Genomic DNA, 27,348 nt, shown 5'->3' on the forward strand with positions numbered 1-27,348 from the left:
CATTCTGTAGGACATTACATTTGGTAGAAGAAGTGAATCATTTAGTGAAAGTAGTGAAAGAAACGATATGCTGTGCCCTCATACCTAAGGGCTCCTGTTCCCCAGGAGATATGTTTTGCTTGTAGAAATCTACCTCCGTACAGTCGGTAGGAAGATTTTTAGACATAGGGTTTCTGCCATGGGGCCTGTGCATGACACGCGCTTCCTCGTTTTCAGGAGATTCGCTCTGAATGCCGATATGTCTTAGCCGTCTTCTCCTTCCCCGAGTATCTTGGCTTTGCTGACAAGCTATTTGTAACCGCGTTCCTCGCACTGGGATAATGGATCCTGTCATCTCCAAAGTGGAAATCAGACTCTGTAAAAGCAGAGTATTAGTTTTATGGGGGACACATGCTGCTAGGCTCAGAAAGTCACTTTAAAGGAGAATAAGAATGGTTGATTTTTTCTGACATGGGACTGTCAGTGCAGTCTCTGAGGAAAATAAATAGTTTAAGAGTTCACTCTCACACACAAACACGCATAAATAAAGGTGTAATCATTTTGTTTTCGAATAATTCCGAGTGTTTATTTTTGGTGTATCGGCCTGTGACGATCGTCCACGGTTAAGATAGGGAGGGGATGAAGTACCCAGGTCATGTGTTTCTTTTTAAATCTGCCGACTGGTTCTCACTTTCAGGCCATCGGCTGCAGGTCAGCACATGTCTTTTTGTGGCCGCGCTCAGTCGATGTCATTACGTGGTGCGAGTCAGTTAAGTTCAGTTCAAAAGCGAGGGTGATTTCCACTTGTTTTAACTTTTGGCACGTCAGGGCTTCCTTCCCCCTTAAAATTCTATGGGAGGAACAAGATTCCTGCTGCTGGCTTGCTCAGTTCCTAGCACTGGCTCGACTTGAAAGGTGTTACGTAACTGTTTTAGCGCTGTCTCGTGGGGGTAGCTGTGAGCTTGGCTGTGCACGGAGGTTGAAAGCATGGGTTTAAGTGGACTTCTGTCTGTTTCCAGCTGGCTGCTGTATGGGGAACATGGCTACCAGGGGCCCTGTCTGGTACTGGAGGAGGGAGAGATGGTATTGAACCATTTCAGTGGCTTCAGAGGAATGGAAAATAGCCCCTCAGTGGTCCATATTGGTTCCATTAAACGGGCAGTGAAGGTATCCAGTTTTTGTATGTTCTACAGCTTGTATTATTTGTTCTGTTGCAAGGTGTACTTTGTAAACATCTCATTCATACTACTTTTCCCCATTCCGGAATTAAAGACAAAAAATAAATAGCATTCACAGTTACATACATGCCTGGCAGTGTATTTGAGACCTCTAAAATCACATCCCTGTAGTTTCTTTCTTGAGGGGGCGTGTTTCTTGCTAGGCGTGTTAACTGCTTCGGAGGTGAGATACGACATATTGACACAGAAAGCATGCATTCCTGAGTGATCCAAAGGCTGAGCTATTTTAAGGTGCACTGTGTAGACAGGCCCACAGCATGCCGCAGTGGTCTTCTAAAAACTGTCGCACATCAGTGCAAATTAGAAAATGCAGCCAATTCAGATCAAGGCCAAAAATATCCTCTCTTCTGAGTATTGTCATGCCCTAACGAGAAGACAGTTCAGTTCGCTGAATGCTTTGTAGAAGTGTGCATTGCACTGCTGACAGTGGAGTCAGGTCATATGCACACCATTTGATGAAGTTTCCTCTTTCTCATTTACTTGTCTATATCAAACCTAAAATTGAGCGATTACCATAATACGGTCCTTACACAAAGATCAGAAAATAAAAGCAGCACACTTCATTGCGTTTTGATTTTACAAATATTCTCCATACATTTCTGGTCCTTCCAACCAGTTATTCTGGTTATTATCAAAGTGGATAATTTTCAATCCTAGAGGATCTTCAAACATTATGGACCAGGCATGATAGTGTAGTAATATTACAAGTCTTAATAAATTGTTTTCTTTCGAGTTTAACTGTGGTATGTCCTTTTTCAAGGCTGCAATATGTCTGGCAGCATTGTAGTTACTCAACTTATAAATTCATAGTGCACACGACTAAATGACATGTTTGTCTTTGTTAGGATAACTGCATTCCAGAAATTGAGCTGCATTGCCAGGAAGGAGCTCCAGTGTGCTTCCAAAAGGAAATTGGCAGTCTTGAGAACCATGGCAGAGGGATTGGCCTTGCATCTCTCGCTGTCAAGTCAGGATGGTAAGGGCAGATTTCTCTGCTTTGCATCAGAATTGAGTAAGAACAAGGTCTGATGTTTGTTTTGCAATTGATAAAATACAGGGTCCCAGGTGGAAAATGTACCTAATAAACAAAGCATATTTCATGTTGTAAAATGTTAATGTTAATGTTTCTTTATTAGCCCTATACAATTTCTTGCATTAGGAATTCGTCTTTTTCACATACCCCAGCTTTTTCTCCATGGAGACACAGACACGCAGACAGGGAGAGAAGCTTGGGGTCAGAGTGCAGGGTCTGCCATTGTACGGCGCCCCTGGAGCACTTAGGGTAAGGGCCTTGCTCAGGGGCCCAACGGAGTAGGATTCCTCTGCTGGCCGCGGGATTTGAACCATCAACCTTCTAGTCACAGGCGCAGATCCTTAACCACAGAGCCACCGCTCCGCCCCAAATAATGTGGGGTCAATATATAAAAAACGGAGATCAACATAATACCAGGCATCCGTGCTTTGACCATGAGCTTGCGAATATTGAATAATTCAGATGTTCTGATTCCATAAGGATAATGTACTTTTTGTATTTTCAGAAGGCCCATTAAGTCCACTCCCTTAAAGTTGTGTGAAAGCATTAGTGTTGAATCTGAGCACTCCCTAATGCAAAAAGCATACCTTTGTCGAAGAGGTGTTTCCTGTAAGGGCCCTGCGGCTGTTCCTATCAAATGCCTTATCAGAATGCTAACACTCGCAGTGGTGGAATGTAGGAGGCAGTTACAAATATCCCCCTTAAAAAGCCATTGAAATGCAGTTTCCTGGTGACTCACTAAGCAAAGGAACTCCCTCTCAATGTGAATGCAATGCACTCTGCAGACAGGGTCACACCATGGATGACTTCTGGCTTCTTTCCTCTGAGTTTCATATGTTTAGCTAAAATGGTTCTTTCAAGCAGGATGCTTCAAGTGAATGCAGTCAGCAGTACACTGTATTATTGCCACAGTTCAATTTCTACACCCCCTTCATGTGAAAAGGGGTCTTATTTGTATTGTTTTATTAATATGGATTCAAAAGGAAAGCTGCATATTGGAAAACATCCACTAAATTGCATTTTGTGCACATCACATTATTTTCCTAAGCTGTTTATTGCATGCATAACTTGGTAACCAGAGCAATTTGGATGACTTCAGTCCAACTGTGCTTTATTTAAAGGACTAATGTAATTTCAGTCTACACTAATTAATACCACAGTGTAAAATGCACTCATTGTGCACGCTGTTTAAAAAATAGAACACAAGTATAACGTCCCATTCTGTATTTTAATGATATTGCCGAGATTAAAAAATTAATTGTCCATTAAATTGATCTTGCTTTCTAAATTACTTTGCTTAAAGTAGTTTCCTATGCAGTAAACAGATGTTTTTTTTTTCTTCTCTAATGCCTTATTTAAATATTTTATTTCACAAAAGGGTGGCTTTGCTGTAATTGATTTAAATATTTACTAAAATCAGGGGTGCACATCACATTATGTGCCAAGCATGGAAGTAGAAAGCTTTAGCCACAACAGATAGTTGCCTGAGGAGTATCAATGCATTCGTCATTAGGTCACTCATTGGTGTCAAGTGGGTGCTTCATCAGACCATGTTAAATCACAAAGAGAAGTTTCTTTTGCTGCATCACTTTGACAACTTACCAGACAACATAAAACCTGTTTTGTAGGCTAGGTATGTACCGTACATCTCTGGTGCTCAAGACCCACTGTGTCTTTTGGTTCAGCTCTTATCCAATTGGACTGTTTGCTTAATTAGGCCATTTTATAAATCATTGAGGTCTCAAGCTGATTATAATCCAAGAGGTATCTGTATAATGTAATAGGCTGCCTGCTGCCCTCCAGGAATCTTGGTTGTCCTCCACTGCTGTAGTTAATGATGTTTTTCTTCTGGGGTTTCTCTCCATTGGTTCTGCTAAACAGAACCCTCAGTCTGTCCACAGAATAGGCCCAGCCACCATGTCCATATTGTGTGATGCAGCATTATAAATATTGTTGCATAGTGCCAGCTCTGAAGATTTTTCTCATTGACGTATCTTCTTTTGTTCCAGTTGGCTTGCCTATGATAGCATCAACTTTGAGGGTAATTACACCCTGCTGGGAACAGAAGGCTCTCAAGTACAAGATTCCAGCAGAACCCGAGTCACTTGTGTGAAATCACTTCGTCCTCTGCAAATGGTAGGGTAAAAAGTGTGCAGTTTTTTACAAAGTGATGATGGGAAGTTCAAAATCCAACATACAAAACTCTGGCCTCCTGTTTTCTGTTGTGTTTGAACATCACCTTAATCTCATAACGTCCATTAGTATCCTTGAGTCCTTGTTTGTTCTGATGTCGTCTGGTAAAGAAACTGTGAGGAGGTTCTGTATTGTATATGACAATCGGTTCTGTTTATGAAATTCCTTCAAGTCCAGGAATTGATCTGGTTGCTCATCATCTTTTGGAATATTTCCAGTGCAGGACATGTTATTTGTATGAATGAACTCCACTTTCATTTTAATTCTACACTTTACACAATTCTAGCATGTTGTCAGCCTTTTTTATTACGTCCCCACACTGCCTGGAGGAGAAGAAGAATGAGTCAACCTTAATCCCCAAATCTTTTAGATATTTTGCTTTGCCAAGATGAATGTCAAATACCTCCTAATATTTGTATAATTTTAATTCTACCTGTGTGGGTTATCACCAGTGCTCCAGTATCCTCCCAGAGTCTAAAGACATGCTGTCTAGGTTAATTGGTGTCCTTGTGTCCCTTGTATGCATATGAGTACCTGTGTGTGTTCTCTAGCACTGGACAGGAGTGTATCTTGCCTTGCTCCCGTTGTCCAGCAGGTCAGACTTTGGCTCACTTCTTCCTTGTGTGGGACTAGGCGGCTATTGAGAATGGCTCGATCCATTGGAAGACCTTCAGTCACTAATGTGAAATCTGCACTGATAGGAGGAGATGCTGTAGTCAGCCCTCTCTCCTTTCTGCACTGCAATATAGATACAGTGCATCACCCAGCTGCCTGCTGACAGTGCAGATGAACAACTTGTCCTCTGACCACTTCGATAATGTCTGCGCTTCTCTGTCATACAGGGGGGACTCAAAGTACAGAACCCTATGGATCCTAAGGTGAGGAAAAAGCATTTGTTGTTATTTCTGAACTGATTTTATTGTATGCGTTGCTGCTGTTCCCTTTTGTATTTATGCTTATGTTTGCATTTTGCCATGGTGAGCCGACTTTGTCGAGATGTCATTCTTGATGGAAACGCGCCGGGTACAAGTGATTAGCTGACATTGCAGAGGCGAGGTAGCGATTGCGGGTTAATGATCGCTCTCTCCCTGTCCTAGATGGTTCTGTATGAGCAGGCCGCCTTCCGTGGGCGATCCAGGGAGCTCACTGATCATATTCCCAGTGTGGCGGCACTAAGAGATCTGCAGGAAGTGGGGTCACTGCGGGTCACTGGTGGAGTGTGAGTCACCGCTTACTGCTTTCCTGAGCTGCTCTGTAACTGCACCAGCTGCAGCCCCTGATGAAGACAGATGTCACACCATTAGCTGAGGGTCTGCCTAATTAAGACCGTCCATATTAAGACAAGGCACAGGCCTCTATCTGCTTAATGTAATGCTCTTAGCCTAAGGACTTCAGTATTCCATTTGTGCCTCTAGGGAGCCCTCTACCCATGGGTGGTACAATCTGAAAATGTGGTCATGCTTTATTCTGGCTTGTGCGTTCTTTTTCCTTTTTGAGGTGTGCCTGTGTTTTAAGGTGTAATCAACAAGGAATGAGTTTCGCAACTCAGTCAGATACTCTTACTCTGGAATGTTACTCTAATCCAGTGAAAGAAAACAAGGCGCCATTGAGCTGAATAGCAGTGGAACAGCCCGCCTCCCTGTGCAAATAAGAAGGTGGTCTGTTAGAGGAAGGAGAAAAAGAAAAACAAAAGACAATTTTTTATTGACACTTACCCCGTTAGTGAATCTTTCTGAATAATTTTTGCCAATCTCACTATTGAGGAGTTTGAATCTATTAAAACCATTTGCATTCTATATATACACAACTCAAGTTCCTGCTAGCTGTCAAATGTGTGTAAAAAAACAGTCACATTATATTTTATCTGAGAAACATGACAACAGTTCACCGTGAAATCTAAAAAATATTTTTTGTTATATGGTATTCAAAAGTCAAAGGCCAGATCCTTTTAATTGATATTTTCAGGTCATTCTGAATTTTTGATTGTTAATCGATATTTCACTCCCTTCTTCATAAGACAACTTGAACTTTATCCTTCATTATTGGAGAAAAAAAAAGAAAACCAGAGAAACAGACTATTTACATATGCTAGGATAGATCCCCATCGATCCTCAATTTTCTTGGGCATTGTAGGGTTTTTTTTTATAGAAGAGATTGTTGAAGACCCTCACTGAAAATCTGCTGCCTTTTCCACACCCAGCACTGACTCCTTACAGCGTGCACAACTTGGCAGCAGCTCCGGGGGTTCTGTCATCCCTTAAAGAGATTACATTCATGCCATCAGCATGGAAAATAAGCTTGTGGGTGAAGATGTGCCCTACACTAGAGCTTTGGATTGTGAGGCTGGGCGTCTGAAACTTCCCCCTTTCAAAATTAGTTCTGCTTCAGTGTGTCTGACTTCCCATCAGACATGGGGAAATAGAAATACTTTCAGATTCTGGTTGCCGTTTTCTGCAGTAATGGTGACACTCTTGTTTTTATATCCTTTTTATACATTGGTAAAGTAACTATTCCATAGGTACCTACCAAACAAGTGGTTAGTCAATCTTTTACTGTACCTGTGGCTCATCTGGTGACTCTGTGCTTCACTTTACTGCACAATTTCCTTTTTGCATTGATGAAATTGGTTTAAGAGGGATGCTATCAGTTAGATAAAGATATTGCAGAATAAGCACTTGTTTTTTGTTTAGCTTTCCCATTAGATGCGCACGTGAGTACTTTGAAGGCTGTGCCGTAGTTATCTCTCCTTCTGTTTCACAGGTGGGTGGCCTATTCGAGGGAGAACTACAAAGGAAGTCAGTATTTGCTTGAAGAGGGTGACTATGCCAACTGGCACGCATGGGGTGGATTGGATAGCACCCTGCTGTCGTTTCGTTATATCCTGGCTGTAAGTACTCGCATGCAAAGTACAGCTTTAGGACTCCCCCGTTTTAAATAAATGGTTTTAAAGACAGTGCTATCCCTGTGCTTTTTTAAAAAAAATGACAAAATATCAAAAGTACAGACAGGATTCTGAAGCAGCATATCGCAGTGTAGTCAATCCCCCAGTTATACTTGGGCTGTAAATCGTCCAAATGAATATAAGTGAAACTGTATGCAAGATGTTGAAAGTGGGCCAGGTTTTTCATTAGCCAGTGACATGACCCAATTAGCTGACAGCAAGCAAGCGCATACGAGACACCACAGACAAACGCTTTACAGAAATAGTTCAAGCACCACCTCCGTCGCAGGTTGCTCTGAAGCTCCAGAAGTTCTTCAGTGGAGCTCTGTCGCAGTTGTAACTTGGTTGTTTGTTAATGTAGCTCGCAAAGCTCCGCCTCTGAATTCATATTTTTGGAGCTTGTGTTGGCTCAACAGCACCTTAAAAATAATAATAAAAAAAAAGATTCAGCTTGAGAGCTACGGTTTATTCCTCCCTCATGGCCCCTTCGAGTTTCCAGGCAAAAGATTCTGACTCATTTCTTTTGATCAGCTGCTGCCACAAGAAAAATCGCCCAAAGGCTACAGCCTCCTTTTTCAGACACTTTTTTCCAGAAGTGCAGCATAACATAGTGGCCGGGTGCCAGGCAGTGTTGGTTTGCAGTTAAGTCTCAGCTATACTGTGTGTATATATATAAAACATCATTTTTGGTCCATATCAATCTTGCTTTGCTTATTCTGTCCTCAGCACTTTTTTATTTTTTTAAGAATAAAAAGAGCATGTACGCATAAAAACCCTTCATTTTAACCAAGCAAAAAAGCAGGTTTAAATAGGTTTACAAAACAGCACAGAGTTCTTCCCCATAATGGAACATGACCTCTTCATAAAACCCATGAGGACCTAATAAGATCTTGTTTAATGGCAGTAGCATTCCAGTCGAAAGCATCTGATTGTACGGTATGCGATATGGTTACAGTATGCACATAGTAATTTTGTCCAATTCCATATGCACTAAAAGAGTGCATTTACTCTGGTAATGCAGCCCATCTGTTTATAAGTCTCTGTTAAAAAACCTTATGGAAGGCACATCGATCGGTTTGACTTGGCTGCTGTTTGGCAGCAGTGTTTGAAGCTGTTCTCTCATCTCCCAGCTCACAGAGATTCTTGAAGCTATTTTCATTTTGCGGATTTCTCATAGAGGACTTACGATGACTACAATCGCTCCATGTGTCATTTTTCATCACGGGATGTTTTTAATACTGCATAGACAGGAAAGGAAAAGGCATGCTCCAGATTTTCAGTGAACTTTAAAAATAGGGTCCAGTCCTCAGGAGCATCCATACAGATCAAGAGTAACTTTCAGCATGATGAGGATGTATACATGCCTGTTAATTTTTGTAAGACTGTTTTTATAAGGAGTATAAGGATATTTTGGTTATAAAAAAGATAAATGATTGATAAAAGGAACTCTTTCCGTTAGAGTTGGCAAGTATCATTACTGCAAAATGAAAGAATTTAATTTAATTTCATTAAAGGGACAGAATTGTCCCTTTAAATTGTTTTTTTTCTCTCTCTCTCAAAAGTTAACATGCTATGATGAAATCTTGAAGTAAAGTGAAGCACAGGATTAATGCTATAAATTAATGTACAGTATAAAATTTAATGTTTTATAATTTACATAGCATAATGTGCATCCTAAATTTGACTCGACATCATATATGTAAATTGAAAATATATACATCCATTCATGAATGCATACTGTGCATATCATTGGCCAAATGAAATGATGCTTAAATCACACTCTGTAATGATCACAAGGATTTTCACTGACAGGTCTAGTTCAGTTCGTACTGATTTTTAATTGGAAAACTGCATTTCCCCTCCTGTTGTTCCTGTAGGACTTCATGGGGCCTTCGGTCTCATTGCTGGAAGGACCACATTCGCCACACGCCAAGGAGACTGATATCTCTGACCTTGACGTGCCTGATCTGAGGAGTCTGGGCCTGGCGGGGGGAGCAGATTCTATCCACGTGAAGAGTGGAGTGTGAGTATGGAGCTCGGTTTACTGCAGGGCTGGGCGAAAGCTACGTCAGCAGAGATCTCTGGCATTCCCCCGGCCTCTCTTCCTCTCAGTTCCAAAGGCGCAGTGCGAGGTAGAAGCAGCAGGCAGCAGCAACACTATATCCTCGCTTACTACACTCCGCCGCATGCTTCCTTGGAGTCCTCTCAGGCCTGCAAGTCTTAACAGGCGGTGAATCAAATTAATGTATCATCAGAGTAATCATGTAGAATGACCTTTGACCTCTGCCAAAGTGCTGGCCATATTGCTGAGTTACTACAGCAAGTTAGAATATTTACACTTCCTTATTAATCTTCCTTTTTCTTCCTTGAATTCTTTTTAAAGCCCCAATTTTATAGGGCATTTAATAATACTAATTCTCCGTAAGAAGAAAAGAAACAGGAAAAAAGCACAAAAAGCAATGAGAGGAGACAGCAGAATAACTCGGTTATAATAAGGGTTTGGAATAGAGTAGGAAAGCAAGGAGGCAAGACACAGAAATACAATCCTTCCTGAAGAAGAAGGATTTGAGCCTGGATTTGAAAGGGCTCAGGGTAGTTGACTCTCTGATATCCTTGGGGATAGAATTCCAGAGCTCTGGGGTGTAGCAAGAGAAGGCCCTGTCACCCCTAGAGAGAAGACAGGCTTGGAGGCCAAACAGAAACCCAGAATCAGATGTGCAAAGGTTTCAAGGTGGGGGTAGAAAGATAATGAGTCAGATAGGTACAGAGGTGCCAGGCCATGTAGAGACTTATAGATGAGCATGAGGATTTGAGAAAGGCTGCATCTGATCATTTTCCTGCTGTCTGGGAATGAGCCTAATTAGCAAGGCAGGATAGTGAGCGCCATCAACTGGGACCTCCTCTCTTGCAGATGGGTGGCGTACAATCAGCGGTGCTTCTGTGGAGAGCAGTATGTCCTGGAAAAGGGAATATATAAGAATCTGCTTGACTGGGGCGGCTCAGACAACACAGTAATGTCCATCCGGCCTGTCCGTCTGGTACGTATTGGCTTGGAAAAAGACTGCAGGTGTGGAGGCTCATTGTGCCTTTAAATGGAATGGATTCAGTTAAGTTCATGCCAGCTCAGTGGAATAAAAGAAATGAATGTGGTTCAGTTTAGGAAATGGATTTACTGTGGAATGACAAGGACGTACGTATGTGGGTGATAAACAAACACGAGGGATTTTTATCTTCCCATATAAACAGTTAATCCACCCCACATGCACACCTACTGTATTATTACATTGCCCTCATTTTTGTGTTTTTGATATTTTTCTAAATGTCATTAAATGTCTGTCTCACACCCCTCTGACATGAAAGCAACCATTTTAAACTTTAAAAACCTCAAAATGTAAGAATTATGAACGTTTTGGACCAGCTTTTGTTTCTTAAGCAATTTATCTTGGCTTGTGATGTCTCGGTAGATTGAGGACATTTTTTTTTTTCCTAAGCATTCAGAATTTGGTCAAACATTACTCTATTTGGAAAGAACACCCCTGTAGGAGAGGAGATGTTTTCTATATGTCTTTAAATTCAGTCTAAAGTACTACAATTTCTAGATTTTTTTTTATATACAACATTATGACCTATTATTTCTTTTCAGGAGCCCCTAGGCAGTGGAGAATCCCATTCCTTGGTATGTATCGTGTCTCCAAAAAGGAAAAACAAATGCTGAACTTTTCTTGCACAAAATTCTCCATTTCCAGAAGTTCTTGACAAAACCTATCCCTCCTCAGTACTGTGACAATAAAATACAAATTTTATTTTTGCCTTTTTGAATTGTATGATTCTTTTTCGGTGAACTAGATGGCCCGTTCTGCTTCAGAATTTTTTAAATTTAAATCTTAATTTAGGATGGCATGTTTTACTCCAAAAGTGAGGACCAAGAGGAGGCATACTGATGACGTGAGGTGACATGCTACAACAACTCGCAATCGTACAGTTTACAAGGAATGGAAAATGAGAAGCATGAGAACCCAAGGAAGGTTACAGACGAGAGGGGGCTGTTTGGCCCATCTGTAAATCAAGGGTCCTTCTGTTTGTCTTCCAGCTCCGAGCCTACAGGGCGCCTCATTACCGCGGCAACAGCGTGGAGTTTGAGTCGGAGGTGCTGGACTGCTCTTCCTTTGTTCCAAAATCGTTCCGCGTGATCCGGGGATGGTGAGTATCGGAGATTACAGCAAAGCAAACGCAAAGCAGCACACTTACAACCTACTTTTTTAGCAGAGAAAAATAGAACAAGGCATTTATTTTCAAGGTCTTAGCTATGTAAACCGCCGTTTAACAGCTCCATAAAGTTATGTTCTACATTCATAACCTATCCCTTCTACTCCCTTGTTAAATACAGTCATGACCCACTTATACATTTGCAAAGCAATTTACAACTTTTGTAGGATGTTGCTATTTTAGACAAAATGACCTAGGATGACTCATCAATTTCCTGAGCATTTTACCCAGCAAGCTGTGAAGGATACAGGCAACAGTAACTGTGTGTGAATGAATAGTAATTGTTTAGGAAGCCCTAATAAAACAGAGGATTTTGAAGGATGTTTTTGGGGAGCAGTGATGTATTGTACAAGTTACACTAAGTGTGAAAGAAGCCTGTTTCGGGGTGTGCTACAGTATTTGAGTTCTTCATGACCCTAACTCTGTGCATTCAGTGACTCTTAACTCATTGCATTTTGCCAGCTGGCTGCTTTTTGATGAAGAGGGCTTTGCTGGGAACCAGTTTGTGCTGGAAGAAGGTCTTTACCCTGATCTCATTTCCTGCGGGTGTGTGGCTAACTCCATTAAATCTCTGAAGCCCATTCAGTATGTAAGTCAATAAGCTCTAGCGAGCACTTTCCTGGCTCATAATTCTATAGTACATATAGTTCATAATTATATAGTACATTCCGAATCCAGCCATCCATTTTCTAACCCCTTTTTCCAATTCAGAGTTGCAGGGCCAGCTGGAGTCTATCCCAGCAGGCAGTGGGCACAAGGCAGGGTACACCCTGGACAGGACGCCAGTCTATCACAGGGCAGACACAGGGACTGACACGCACTCACACCAGGGCCAATTTTCCCAGTTGTTGGGCTGTGGGTGGAAACTGGAGCACTTGGAAAAAACCCACACGAACACAGGGAGAACATATAATAATAATAATAATAATAATAATAATAATAATAATAATAATAGCACCCCAGGTCCAGAATTGAACCCAGGGCCCCAGTGCTGCGAAGCAGCAGTGCTGATCACTGTGCCACCCTACATTCAGAATATACTTTATAAAAGCCAAATGTAATGGACAGCTCAGGGATTTCCTTTACTTTCTTCAATTAAACAAAGACAAAAATCAGTTAAGAGCACATTTTGCTTTGTATGCTGTACTGACCAAACTCTCTCCTTCTCTTTTCCATTCCTCAGACTTTTACAGTAGCCTCCATAAGTCTCTTTTCTCGGGATTCATTTGAAGGCCAAGAGATGGTTCTGGAGAAATCTGTGTCCAGCATGAACAACTTCTTCACTCAGTCTGTCAGAGTCAACAGTGGACTGTGAGCAATTCTCACCTCCCTGTGGTTTAATTTAACAATTAACATTGATGAACAGATGGATGGAGGAATTCATTTCTTCAGCTGTCATTTTCTTCCTCTAGGTGGATTGTGTATGAACATGCTAGCTTTAAGGGACGACAGATGTTGTTGAACTACGGAGACTTTGACTTCTGGAGTGACTATAGTGGCTGGAACACCATTGGCTCACTACAACCCCTAAAGCAGGTAGAAACTCCACCAAATCTCTTTCCTAGGCCTGCAGATTTCAGCTTTTAGATATCATTAAGAGAAGGGTTATCTTGTCATGATGCTGAGGCACTGAACTTAATTTGAAGAAATTCCTATGTTCTACAAACTGAATTGACATGAGCAGAATGAAATAATTTAGGAAACGGCACCTGGAAAACCTAAAACTATTGGAGTTTACTTCGGGGTTTACTAGAGACACTTCTGTGCGGAAAACAAAGCAAAACCTGGATCATAGCATTCTCATATTTCTTTAGACTGTTTAGCTATAAACAAAAAGATCTATAAATTAAGTATATTAGGAGACCAGTCAAATCCTGAAATGTGCTTTGTCCAAAGTTGCCTACAGTTTTTACCTATCTGAATCAATACTGTTTTTGTGCATGTTTTTTATAGACATTACTGATACCTTGTCTTTTTTCACAAATGCATAGGAAATAAATCAATAATCCCTTTTCTATATAATGGTTGTTCATGAAACAGGACATCAATCAGAAATTTAAACCAGAACAAATGGCAACTCTTTTTAAAACAGCATGCATTGTTTTTATTTTCAGAAAGAGCTAGGCAATAATCAGGTTACTGTATCTAAGGAAATGTGAACTATGTTCTTTTATCTGCATCAAAAACACTAATAACACCTAATAGTAACTTGAGAGATATCCCGTTAAGTCAGTTCAACCTGTTTTGATGCCCTGTCAACAGTAACAGTGATGTAAGCAGAGCAGTGCTCGTGCATTGTCATCAGGAACTGCTGTTACACCGGGGCTCAAAACCCAGGGAAGATGAAAATGAAAATGCATGAACAGATGACTTGTCTCTTAGAAATGCAAAACAAGAAAGCTATGGTCAATAAGCTATGCACATTAGACATAGTAAAAAAAAACTTAACTGAGAAGGACTTTACTTATTTGCATGATAATATTTTCTGTTACACATAGGTACATTTGAGTACCTTCAATACCTTGTTTAGCTCTCAGTCTGACCTGTTCTTGCTCCAGTTTTTTTTTTAATAACAAACTGGACCTTGCTGAGGACAGGCAGAGCAAAAAATATTATTCAAATAAAAATGAAAGATAAAAATCATAAATATTTTTTAAAATAATAAATCATTACACATTATCATATTTTAAACTGAAACAATGGTAAGGATTTAAAAGTAGAGGTTAAAAAAACAGTCCATACATTCAACTACAGTTCATATTTTGTTGTGTGGACTGCTGCCTTGGGTCTGAAAAGGTAGTTCTTTTATGTGGGCCTGTCACAAGATCAATGTATTTATCAGATTAACAGGTTTTCTCCAGTCCTCTGCCAGGACAAAGCATTTGTAGAAGTTTTTGTTTAATGCTGGTCAGGACTCCAGGCATGTTTGCGTTCCTATCATTTTGATAGAAAGAAAGGTCAATAAAACATGAACTCATGAAAAAACAAAGCACAATGAACCAGACTGCTCTTGGTTTCCAACCACAGGACTGTTTTGCATGTGATTCAGATTTTTATCACCTAAGACTGAACAGGAGCTCAGCTTCCTATCATTCTCTGAGGATACTGTATTGCTGAGAGTCTGGTCATGGTTTTCCTTCAGTTTATATTACCGATCTAATTAGAAATGAAAAAGGATATTATAATACCTCCGATTCTATGTGTGTTTTTCTGACTACAGAAACGTTTCTCTTATTTAACTTTCCACATCGTCTTAAATCAATTTTACATACATTCTGTATTACCATGCACACGTTTTATAACTGCGCATTTTAATTTGACGGTGACCATGAGTCATTAAGAATGGCCTTTTCTGCAAAATGCCATCTGACTCAAGCAAGACGGCCTACTGGTTCATTCTAAAACCCTCTGCCTCTTGGGTTTAGTCTCCAATTCAATCAGCTTTGTCAGTGTCACCTGGGCTGGTTCAGTTTTTTTTATGCCAGCTTGAGGGGTTTAGTTTTCTTTGAATCATTCAAGCTTAATTTAATCATGTAGTACAACAACATTCCTAGCCAAATAAAAGATTAATTTAAAAAGGCATAGCCTTAATGTTCATGTAATAGATAAAGAACACTGTGAAGACACTAAAAGGAAGCGATCTGTTTACATCGAATCCATCGTGCGTCAATTCTATTTCCTCAGTTAATTCAAATGTTTCTCTTGCTATTAATTATTTTTCATTTGTAAAATCAACATGCTTTCAAGATACTGCAAGTCATTAATATTGTGATCAGAAGGCACAAAACCTTTACAGCTGTTTAATTTAGCTGTTTAATTTTAAAAGTCTATAAACAACAGTGTTGTTAAATAATGAAGTGCTCATGTTTTTCACAAACGGCTTAAAACAAGAAAACTAACACAACCCAATCTTAGATGAAAGGATTGGCGTTTCATTACAGAATTGTGTGCGCAGTAAACATGAAAATGTTGCCAAGTACCAAGCTTGGTCACAGGCAAGCAAAACACTTTGTTCTCCCAGCCTAAGCTTTACATTCGGGTGAAGAACCGTGCCCTGGGTACCCTGCTGACCGGCCCTGCTCTGGTGGAAGACTCCAGTCCGAGCAAGGTTTCCCTCAGCCCTGCCACTGGGACAGACAGTCAGGTGTGGAGCTTCAGACAGGGGCTGCTCAAGAGCAAGGTAGAGAAAACGTTCTTGTCCCGACGTCACTTTGGCACGGGGACGGGTTCCCCATTTCCCACGACAATACAGATCCAACTTGGTTCATGAATTACTCATGAACTGTACATGAACAGGAAATGGACATGGTTAAGATGACCTGCTAAATATATCGTCTGTTATAATCAACATTTAATACCTAGTAAATTAGGTAATTATTAATACCTAATAATAAAAGCTTGTACTGCTTTTTCTTGCTTCTAGAATCTAAGTTGAGTAAGTTGCTTCATGTTATTGGTATTGCCAACAGGATAATTTTTCCCAGACTTCATTATCATTGTAATAAACAGCACTCGGATGAAATGGTTTCAAAAGTGTGTATCTTTGTACCAATGGCGGGGTTAAATTATGAATAAATTAATTGAATGTGAAAGATTAGTATTAGCCGGCTTCAAATAAAAACATGCATTTTTATTTGAGCAAAATTCAGTGTATCAAAGCATGAAGTGAAACAAGTCCAAAGGTCCTGCCTGTGTGTTTCTGGGCAGGTGTGCAAGGCGTGCCTGGCAGTGATTGGAGGGAAAGATACAGCTGGAGGTCGCGTGGCCCTGTGGCCGGAGCATGGCCGAGCTCATCAGAGGTGGCGGATCAACAAGAACGGGACGATATCCTCCCACCTCAAGCCGAGTCTGGTGCTGGACCTCAAAGGTAACGTGTTGCTCTCTGTTAGAGGTTCTGGCTCATACCAAGCCTGGTGCTAGACCTTTAAGGAACTACACTTGTCTGCATAGAGGTTCCGTCTCAAGCCATGCCTGGTATTGGATCTCAAAGGTAACGTGCTGTGGTCTGCTGGAGGTACAGCCCCTGGGGTGCACTGTATGCTTTCAACCTTCAGAGACAGAACCACAGTAGCACTAATATTGAAGATGGGAAATGATCATTTGAAGTCTGGCGTTTTTATCTTCTATGTTGTATTGTTCCAGTTTCTCAGCTGTTTTCAGCCTCTCACTTGTTATGCATCAGGTTGGGAATACTCTGAAATGCTCAATGTTTGAAGCAGTGCTAAATCCTTCCAATGCTCACAAACATGTTGAGCTCAATCTTTTCTGAAGAGAACCTACTTTTTGTACAAAAACACCCTGACACTAAGTGCAGTATTCATCTTACTTGGGGTACTTATTAATATTACTTAGGGTCCATTTAATCAAATAATGGTGTGCTAGATGAGGCATCTTAAAAATAAGCGCTAGTGTCATAGGGAATGTTGTTGTGAGCCATCAAGAAATAATAAGGGCTCATTATGCAGCATGAATTGAAAACAGGTTTTGGCGTTAAAATGGAGCACAATTCATGGAATTGATCATTTGGAAAAGATTGAGTATAAGTATACATTTGTCAGTTTTCTTCTTGTCAGTGTAGCAAGATTTTTATTTCACTATACAATTAACAGTGATTCTTTATGGAAATCTGCCACTGTCTGCCCTTCATGCTACCCTCTGAAGTGTAATTGGATATTATACAGCTTATATTGCAAGAGGCTAGGAAACCAAGAACATACTGTCCAGGTGGTACAGTATGTTCTTGGTGGTCACCCAGGGAACGTTAAGAGAACTGACATTAAGCAGGGAATCGTTCCCTATTAGAAATAATAGAAATAGCGGTTAAAAAAGACCGGGAGAACATAAATACTCCCCCTAGGGTGTTAACTGTGACACATTTCTCCATAAGATTCCGTGTGTTTCAGCAGTTTTTTTGCAATGGATGCGCTGAAACAATCAAAATAAAAGTTTGAGAGGGAACAAACGCACACGAGACTGAAAGACACAGCAGTGGGAGAAGCAGGGTGCTGTACACGCACAAGATGGTGGTAGTGTGTCGCGTACCTAAAGTACACGCAAACATGCCTGCAACACGCAGCAAAATACTGTACTGTATGGTAAATAAGGATGTCTGATAAAGTATATGGAGTTTTACTCTATACAGTAACTTAACGAGCTACATACTCTGCTTGCGACGTTTCTCTGGTCTTTGTGTTCAGCGGACATAAAGCCAGGGCACGGAAGAGAAGTAAAAATATCTTAAACATCTCAAACACATGTGGTTATAAAATAATAATAATAATAATAATATATAATTATTTGTATACAATACAAAATATTTTTGCAATGATTTGACTAGAAATTTGTCATTTTTTACACTCTGTTTTTAAGGTAGGGTTCCTCTTTTGGACATAAAGTCGGGGACTTTTTCCGTCCACAGTCAGAAAAAAAGTCAGTGGCGTACAAGCGAGGAGACCTGAAGTGGGGCAACAGGTTTAGAAGGGTACACTCGACACAAATTGCAAAGGCCTTCAATACTTCGTACTTAGCTTTACGTTTCTGTTTTCTTCCTCTTTGTTTTAGGTGGGAAGGGCTACGATAAGGATCACCTGGTTGTCAATGAGTTTACAGCTGATCACCCTACGCAGTACTGGGACATCGAAGTAGTGTAGAGGAAGCTGGAGAGAATGCCTCAGGGGTCCAGAGCAAAGGATAAGAGGAAATGGACTTGTACTTTTAAGAGGGTGATGTTGCCTGATCAGGACTCTGACTCGCAGCTCACTCTTTGCCCCGAAGAGGGTTAACTACACTTTCATCTGGCACACAAGTAACAAGCTAGACACTCAATGCGAGGGCTGTCTGTCTGTCTGTTAATGTACTGGGAGCTTCAAACATCCCATTACATAACATTTCTATTTAATCTCAGGTTGCCAACAGTGATAAAGCACTGGCCTGCTCATTCAACTGGATGAAATGGAAAAAAATATATATTTAATATGAATACAGTAGGGCAAAGACAGTAAATATTCATGCCTTTGAAGCACTGAGCCAACAGAGAACTGGGAGCAAATATAATAAATGATTTAGCTTTAGCAATAATTTAAATCATTACTTAAAATGTAACGATAGAACCTCATTAGTGATCAAGACAAAAATGGCTTAAGGCCTGCCCTATCCTCTCATCGTAAAAGGGCATAGTTTCTCATGTAGAAGCACATTCACTGACTTTGTGTTGTATTTTTTTTTTATCTACTGGACACTTGTACAAGAATTCAAAATTACACACTGGGGTGATTTAATATTTAGGTCTCTACTTCAGTACCATTTCTTGCTTGAATTCTTACCATGTAATACAATCTTACCATGACTCTTGCTTTTGTACCCAATAATACAGCAGGGAATTTAATCTAATTTTACTTGGATCCTTCCTAACTCCATTACAAATATAAAGGCAAATCTGCACTGCAAAAGGGTGCATTTCCCCTCAATGAGTTCCTGCTCTTTCATACACATAAAAAACTTTAGCATCCAGTGCTTAACCTCAAATGCTAGAATTAGCAGGCATCCCCAAACATGGCTCTGGGGTATTGAGTTAAAAACTGGTCGCAATTTATAGTTTTATGAGTTACGTCAATGAGAGGAGAGGAAAAAAATGTTTCCTACAAGCTATGTCAGACCCCAGAATTAAAAGAAAACAACAACAGACCATGTCAAACAACCAAAGCAACTTTTTTGCTTGCTAGGGGAAAATTCAAAAACCTAAAGAGGGTCGGTTCACTGGATTCAAAACTGTATTAAAAATTAAATGTACTGCATTCAGAAATAGACATGAATATTACAAAATTGTGTAATGTCTGTATATAATTGAAATGATTACATGTACAGTAATACAAGCTGTTAATATGTAATGTTCTTTATATAATGTAGAGCTTCATTTTTTAAGTAAGAGAAACCTTGTATAAGCTCTCTTTAGAATTGCCTAAATCTTGCAACAAGCTGAAACCCAACCAGAGAAACGGTTGTTGTGACCACAGATGTATGTGCCTCAGAACGGTTATTAGTACAAACCACCTTAACTGTATATCAGTGTTATTATGCTGTTGTGTGGAAAATAGCCTTACAGGATATGTACATAGAATGCAAACATGTATTTGTTTTAAATATATATATATATTTTAATTGCAAAGTTTTCATGACATTTTATCCTTTTGCATTATTACAGGACACCATGTTGAGCCACTAGGTAGATCAACCTTCAGTTATGTTACTCTGCAACTCAGCCCACTGAAGCTTAGCAGGTGTGAGCCTGGTCAGTACCTGGATGGGAGACCTCCTGGGAAAAGCTAAGGTTGCTGCTGGTAGAGATGTAAGTGGGACCAGCAGGGGGTGCTCACCCTGCAAACTGTGTGGTCCTCATTGTACATGGTCACTGAAAATCCCAGGGTATTTCTTGAAAAGAGTAGAGGTGTTACTCTGGCCAAATTTCCCCCTGGCTTTTATCAATCATGGCCTCCTAATAATCCCCATCCTTGAACTGGCTTCGTCACTCTGTTCTCCTTCTCACTGATAGCTGATATGTGGGGAGAGTACTGGTGCACTGTGGCTGCAATCACATCATCCAGGAGGAGCTGCACACTGGTGGGTGTGGAGGGAAGTCCCCATTACTTGTAAAGTGCTTTCAGTGAAGTGTCCAGAAAAAGTGCTATATATATATATAAGTTAGAAATTAATCATTTCTAATGGAAGTGGTCTGCCTTTTTAAAAAGTGTGTGAATTATCTTAAATTAATACATGATGTAAAAATAAGACAGTTTAAGTTGGAGAACTTTATACCCGAATATACAGTAGGTCCCCGTAGTAACCCATCATAGTGTTTTTCCATATTGTATACAAAGTAGGCATCTAAAGGAACATGGAAAGATTGAAGGAAAAAACCCTGACAAGAAAATCTTGGCTACGACATCTCAAAGCCTGAAGAAGTTTCCATAGGCCGAAACACTGCATTTAAGCCTTTATTTTCAGAACATAATTAGCCTCTCATTCAGAAACGGTACAGTACAGTTTGTTGCGTTCTGTTAGCTCACAAGTACCAGGCCTTCTGCCCAGAGCGCCAGGGCCAGGCTGCGTCTGTCGGCCTCCTGCTCCAGCAGGAGCTCGGAGACGGGGACTGACTCGCTGTTCAGCAGCTGCCTCAGAGCTTTCAGGTGGGTCAAGGGGAAACGCAGGCCCTGAGCCTGGAAAACACACAGACGGACAACCAGTGCCGGTGAGCCAGTGAACTCAACACGAGGAACACTTCAACATGCACCACTAAGTCTTGAACTTGTAGCTCTTGAAAACTTTTCGGTTTCCAATTAATTTTCTGGATCAGAATCTTAGGGGCAACACGTTAAAACTCAGCAGACAAAGGCTGAAGTTCTTTTCAAGGAACAGAGGCATATTCCTTATCCGGGAGTTCACATTCAGTTTTATGCAGACCACGTTTGAATCGACGAGGTGCGTTTAAAACGGGTTTGCTTATTTCTTGCATAATGGTAACTGCAACGACCTCTGCCTGTAGGCCAGCAGAAACGAAAGACCACGGCAACGCTCTAGAGTCAGGTGTGTTCTCATACCCTCGCTTTCCCTCAAAGGGGGGGGGGTCAGATTCCCAGCTGGTCAGGACTCACCTGGCAGGCAGCTTCACTGTCCATCAGCTCGTCCTGCTGCTCTCCCATCATGTGCGTCTCCCTGCTGTTCCTCAGGGAATGCAACACAAACGCCACCAGCTCGGTCGACTCGTCCTGCAGGGGGGGGACGGGGACGGATCAGATCGAGGCGCCATCACTCACGGCAGGATCTCCCCTTACACTGCTAGCATCAATCAATGTCGAAATCTTGCCTGCGATCTCATGCGTTGGCAACTCTAGTACCTGGCTTCATGCCACATGACTTTCATATAGCTGTGTCGTGGTTTGCTTTCCCTTCACCCTGTCCCATTAGTTAAGAAAACCCACGTAGCTACTCAGCCAGTCCATGCTGTACTCGATGGCCTCCATCCGCCTCCACTGTCCCCCAGCACACTTACTGTCCTCTCCCGACTGGGCTCCACGGAGAGAAGGATGTGGTCCTTAAACCGGAGCCTCACGGTATCCTCCAGTTTGGGCATCTTCCCAGCTGCGACACCCAGAGAATGTGAGAGGAATTCAATCCAGAAGGACAGTCGGACATGTACTGACAGTCAAGGGGTACAGGGCCTACACGCCGAGACGAAACCAACCTGGCATCACCTCGGAGCCATCCTCCAGAAAAGGGGGCAGCCTGCTGGAGATGAAATCTCTCTTCATGTCCGCAGACCTCAGTTCCTGCCCTTCCTCCATCTTGTCCGCGAGTCTTCGGACAAACCCTGCCAACTGCTTGACCGTGGAATCGGATGAGTTTACATCCTGCATGAGTGACGGCAACAACAAAACATGGAACACAGTAAAGCCCATTCAAAATCTAATAACATCTGGGCTGCACAGCGCTGCATTGTAAGTACACAAAGGATATGACAGGCATTCAGAACTTCTTACTGTATCTAGCTGAGTGATGTTCTTTTCCCAACCAAAGAGATCCGAGTTCTCTTATTGGTAGAGAAGAAGTCAAGACAAAGCAAGCTTTACAACGATGAAATCATGCGTGTTCTACACCGTTGTATCAAAGGGTTTTATGCTGTTAGCAAAGCAATACATGAAGAAAGCTTCCCATTCACCTAATGATGAACACAACTCATAAATCAAGGGATAAGCATCATGTGGGCTGCTCATACATATTGAGTTATACATTACCTATCTTGTTATTGATTTTTTTAGGTTACCAGACATATGTGGTTAGAAAACACAGGTAATAAATGAAAATAAACAAACCATTTCTGAGTACAGGAGTTAAGGTATTCCTAACAGATTCAAAAGCAGGAAATAAAGCATGAGGACTTAAAAAACCCAGTGAACTACAGTAACAAAACTACATAATAAAAGTAGAACAGAAACACCAACTTAATTGCAGAATGAGCTATAATTACTAACGCCTACTGCAAAACCTAATGGTCCATTAGAGCTTATTACTTTAGGTATGATGTATCAAAATGGTGTTTAAAACAGTTTGGGTTAAAAAATAAAATGCTACAAATTTTATGACATTAATCTCGGACAGCTATTTTTCATTGCTCGAATTTTGAAGGAGGCAGCACTCAGAAGAACAGTACTGGACTGTACTTTTGCAGACTTCTTTCAGATTGCCGGTTGCATTCTGGGAGACTGCCTTACCATCAGTAGTTTCCTGGGCAAGCCGGCTCTCATGGGGATCTCGGTCCTCATAGCATCAAACAAGAAGCCAGGAAACACATCCAGCAGGAAATCTCCCCAAGACCTGGGACAGAAACAAGTCAGTAGATGAGGCCTGCTGTATGATAGACATGCACTGTCTTAAGTTGTCACGTGATACTAAAATGGCCCATTCAATGGATTTGAAGAAAAGACAAGATCAGAAGACAGAGGCAAGTGCTGTAATTTACACAGTTCTGTAATCACTCATTTCCCCTTTTCTTTCTACTGCAGTATTACATAAGCACAAGAATAAGAACTGAGCAATACCATGATGTGAGATGCGAACAGTGTGCATGACGTGCAAAGAACTTTTTAAGGTTGTGGTCTGGTTAACCTGCCAATCCTTAATGTAATCTTTAATTAAGGCTGTTTTAGAAATTCTTTTTCCATCACACAGCAAATGATACACCCAGAACACATGTATTTTAAAAAAAACTGACCTTTTTTATGGACATTTCCTTCAGCTGGCACTGCTGGTTTGATACAGCTAAGTACTGTAGTATCTGTGGTCAGTTTGAGAAGCACCATGTCTTAGGACAAGGCTACCCTCTAGTGGCCCTCTTAAGAATAACTATCATTTTGACACTTAACACTTCCAAATTGCTGGACAAGGTGAAGAGGCTCATTCAGGATGTGGAGGGGGACCTCAAAAGACCTAAAACCCTAATCTGGATTTTTAATAGCATATTTTTTACAGGGAATCACACACGTGGCTCTACACATTACTTGGAAAACCTCTATGCGACTGAAAAGGCTTCAAAGAAGGGAGACAAAATGTTCATACATGTTCTGGTAGGTGCTAATGGTTATGTGGGTTGAATATTCAACTCCAGCAGGGGTATCTGCCTGATGAATTGTGCCTCTTGGGAAATACAGGAGATCTCCTGGCTGGGAAGAAGAGGAAAAACAAACACCATCTTTAAAGAGGCTGAAGAATTCTGCCAAACCATTATCAAGTTTTGACAAAACACAAGTTTTAGCTTGGCTTCAGACTTTGAGGAATGCCAAGCAACATATTGGAATATTGAGAAATGCCAAGCAAATGCAAATTAATTATGAATTTTGAACTGGCGATTGTTTATTATACTCCCAAACGAACTGCCAGTGGTTTAAAATTCGACTTATTCAGCTTATGGCTAAGTCTCATTTGCTGCACAATATGTGACAAATATGGGTCACAGGGCTCAGTGTCCACTCTGAATGGGTGCTGCAACAAAATAACTTTTGAAACAAGTACTGTACTAACAACTTCTTTCTCGTACTTGATTTGTGATGCTTAGTTCCACATGCACCATTCAGCTGGGGTCTCATTTAGTGCAGAACGCAATCAATTGGAAAAAATTCTTCAACACTGCCTGTGTGGGGATTTATGTCCTTCACAACAGAGACTGGCTTAACTCAATTGAAACCTTCTACTTCTGTGAAAAAAATGGACTTTTCTATCAAATGCAGAGGGTAATTTCTTCCTTTATTTTATCCATCAAGCTACTCGTCTGTTCACCTTGAGTGTGAACTCGTGTGTGGGGCTGCCAATCTGCTCTTCGGCCTCCAGGCTGTACTCACGGGCCAGGGGCACTGTGGGCTTATACAGGCGCCAGTGCTTCTCTCCTTCCAGCTGCAGAATGAACACCTACAGGGAGAACCAGGTGACTCAGGATGAGTCTGATCTGTGAGCTGCTGCACAGGGATAGAGAAATTCACACAGTCACGCTAACTTCCCATCCCCAGTTTCTAGACTTAAATCGCCTGAAGAGATGGGGCTTTAAATTAATAGAATTAAAAGAGACATATTTCAGTTTATCACAGCATGCCTGCAATTTTTGGTAGAAGGTTGAGGGAATTTTTACAAATTCTAGGTCAACAACCTGGATAGCTTGAGCCAATTTGCAAACATGCCGGGTAAACCCACGTCTGCCCCCGTTAAAATACACCAGCGGCCACAAAGCCATACCTCAACATCATCGTAATGTGGCGGCAGCCCCTGAGACGCTTCTGGGGTGATGTACACGTTTGACCCCACCAGAGAGCCAAAATAGCACTCCAGCTGCTCCTGAATCCTCCACAGCTCATCCTGAATGACACACAAACAACAACAACAACAACAACAACAAAAAACAACAGCCTTCAGAAAAGATCCAAGACTAAGAACACAGATCTCAAATGCTTCAAAGGCTTTACACTAACCCACTAGCTAAAAGTCAATTGTTTCTTCAAAACCAATTATCCCACACATTAAACAGTATGTAGAGCAGAGATATGCAGCTACAGTCCCAGGTCCTTTAGATGAGATCACTTTATTAGCCATATACAATTTCTTGCATTAGGAATTTGTCCTTTCGCATACCCCAGCTTGCTCTCCATGAGACACACAGACAGGGAGAGACGCTTGGGGTCAGAGCACAGGGTCAGCCATTGTACAGCGCCCCTGGAGCAGTTGGGGTTAAGGGCCTTGCTCAGGGGCCCAATTTAGTAGGATTCCTCTGCCGGTAGTGGGATTTGAACCGGCAACCTTCCAGCCACAGAGCCACCGCTCCGCTTAAGGCTGACTAGATATATTTAATGCATTATGCAACTTTTTAATGTCCACAAACTGAACTGGTGAAGGTTATTCAGCGTCTCCTCACGTTAAACCTCTGGGGTTGATGGAACTGGATCGTGGCCTTCTTCTTCTCCAAGTCCTTCCTCAGCTGGCTGTAGCTGGCCCTGCCCTCTTTGTTCAAGACCTGTTTCTTGCCGCCGGCGGCGCGGCAGACGTTGACGTCCCTGCCGTACGCGATGCCCCGGCTGCAGAGCTCCTTCAGGTCCGAGAGCCGGAAGAGGGACGGGTAACGGGCGGCCAGAGCTGGGTCGCTCCTCTGCAGAAGCAGGGGTCGCCGCTCCCAGTGATCCCGGAAAAATTCCTGGACCCCGAGCGGAGAGATGAGGCTCTGGAACAGGCTGGCCGGGCTGTCGAAGCAGAAAGGGGAAGGACTGTCCGGCTTGCTGCGCTTAGGTGGCACGTCCGCCTCAGACCTCTTTGGCGTTTTCCCTTTCTTTGGCATACCTGGCCAGACAGACAGATCCCACAAGCCTGTAGTCTTATAACCTAGAAAAACAGAGCCTTTGTACCACATCCCGCATCCCAGTTTAAATGAAGACTACAATGCGACAGTGTATCTCTGTGGAACATAGTTTGCAATCAAAATTAAGTATTTAATTTCTAGCGGCACCGATTTTATTAAACACACTGAATGGCTTTAGAATTTAAATACTCCTTCTAGATCGGGGGCTTCGGCATGGCTTCACCCAAGACATAAATATAGAGCTAACGAGGATTAACCACCTGCAACAGAAATATTTTTTTTTGGGTGGAAACGAATCTGCTTTGTCCAACCTGCAACTCATTTTACCATTTTATAAAAAACCGCAAAGAAAAGAGAGATTACTTTGTACTGGTTATATCTTTTTCGAGACATTACTTAAAATAATAAAATACACAATAAAATGAAAAAAGTTAAAATCTCTTGGTAATAGAGATTTTACTTTAAATACATTCTGGCCTTCCAGATTGTATTGCAATTCAGAAGGCTCCTGTCTGCAGCCTAGTAGGAGACTGTGGTTAAAATCTTCACACAGCTAACTTTAACCTCTGTCCCTGTCAACATCTCATGTGTCAATTATTATATTTCAATAAGGCGCATTACTGTTTTTGTAAAAGCGAACGTCTTAACACATTAATGTTTTATTTGCTTAATTAACAATGAAAGCTGCTAATAATTCTGTGAAAACGAATTCAAATATTAAAACAAACGTGATCTAAGACACTACATATCATTCATTTAAACCTTCCGAAAAGTAAATGTGAAAATCCTTACTTGCAGCTTAAGCAGCAGACACACGTGGATACACTATGTCTCAAAGAAAGTCGTCTGCCAGGAAACAAGGCAGTTGAGATAAAGGTTCCGCACCGTATCAATCATTCAGTCTTTATTTTCTTAGACATTAATCCAGTAACACTGGAATCACACATGATTAATAATTCATGAAGATAAATAAACCCTCTGAATAACTAGGTTATATTTGCAAGTGGAACTAAAAGAATTTGTAGACAACACTGAACACAAAGCAGCAGTGGGAAACAATTTATAAATTGTGATTTAAAAAAACTCCTTTTAAAGTGAGTAAGTAATAAATAACTAATGAGGAAAGTGCCTAATATTACTCAAGAAACAGGGGAAGCCTAGACACATAAATGACATTTTGTATGGAACTTTTAGATCTCAAATGTCTATCCTAGTTTCAGTAAGCCCTAGTGTTTTCTGGGTTTTGTAACACCTGAGCTTCCAGTTGCATAGTTGATCTAATTAACTGCATAACTGTAATATGTCTAACCAG

General features: G+C 41.2%; 2 protein-coding genes across 4 annotated transcripts in view; one reads left to right on the top strand and one right to left on the bottom strand.

The window, feature by feature from the left end:
* LOC102690526 (uncharacterized) overlaps positions 1-19,814 on the top strand; it is a 40,628-nt gene extending 20,814 nt beyond the window's left edge. Inside the window, exons 7-22 of one of the 2 annotated variants that reach the window (XM_015341699.2) lie at positions 999-1,146; positions 2,063-2,193; positions 4,260-4,386; positions 5,286-5,321; positions 5,541-5,662; positions 7,204-7,330; positions 9,262-9,407; positions 10,296-10,422; positions 11,028-11,060; positions 11,475-11,584; positions 12,113-12,239; positions 12,834-12,961; positions 13,063-13,186; positions 15,672-15,830; positions 16,358-16,517; positions 18,212-19,814. In XM_015341699.2, the coding sequence (XP_015197185.2) occupies positions 999-1,146; positions 2,063-2,193; positions 4,260-4,386; positions 5,286-5,321; positions 5,541-5,662; positions 7,204-7,330; positions 9,262-9,407; positions 10,296-10,422; positions 11,028-11,060; positions 11,475-11,584; positions 12,113-12,239; positions 12,834-12,961; positions 13,063-13,186; positions 15,672-15,830; positions 16,358-16,517; positions 18,212-18,300 (1,894 nt within the window). In that variant the 3' untranslated portion in view covers positions 18,301-19,814. Of the gene's footprint in view, positions 1-998; positions 1,147-2,062; positions 2,194-4,259; positions 4,387-5,285; positions 5,322-5,540; positions 5,663-7,203; positions 7,331-9,261; positions 9,408-10,295; positions 10,423-11,027; positions 11,061-11,474; positions 11,585-12,112; positions 12,240-12,833; positions 12,962-13,062; positions 13,187-15,671; positions 15,831-16,357; positions 16,518-18,211 lie in introns of those variants that run through there. The other variant, XM_015341700.2, reaches the window with a different exon arrangement.
* Positions 19,815-20,576: 762 nt separating this feature from the next.
* riox2 (ribosomal oxygenase 2) lies at positions 20,577-26,896 on the bottom strand. Of its 2 annotated transcripts, none has more exons than XM_006628051.3 (10): positions 26,829-26,896; positions 25,599-26,017; positions 24,926-25,045; positions 24,476-24,604; positions 23,759-23,862; positions 22,915-23,017; positions 21,888-22,053; positions 21,696-21,784; positions 21,298-21,411; positions 20,577-20,862 (listed from the first exon to the last, which is right to left on the bottom strand). In XM_006628051.3, exons 2-10 carry the CDS (start codon positions 26,013-26,015, stop codon positions 20,704-20,706), a joined length of 1,401 nt encoding a protein of 466 aa, XP_006628114.2. In that variant the 5' UTR covers positions 26,016-26,017; positions 26,829-26,896; the 3' UTR covers positions 20,577-20,703. The 2 variants fall into 2 exon arrangements, with proteins under 2 accessions (XP_006628114.2, XP_069046097.1); XM_069189996.1 differs by having other exon boundaries at positions 25,599-26,059; positions 26,829-26,846.
* Between the last annotated feature and the right edge of the window lie 452 nt (positions 26,897-27,348).

The sequence above is a fragment of the Lepisosteus oculatus genome, chromosome 5, assembly GCF_040954835.1.
Source record: "Lepisosteus oculatus isolate fLepOcu1 chromosome 5, fLepOcu1.hap2, whole genome shotgun sequence".
Classification (NCBI taxonomy): Eukaryota; Metazoa; Chordata; class Actinopteri; order Semionotiformes; family Lepisosteidae; genus Lepisosteus; species Lepisosteus oculatus.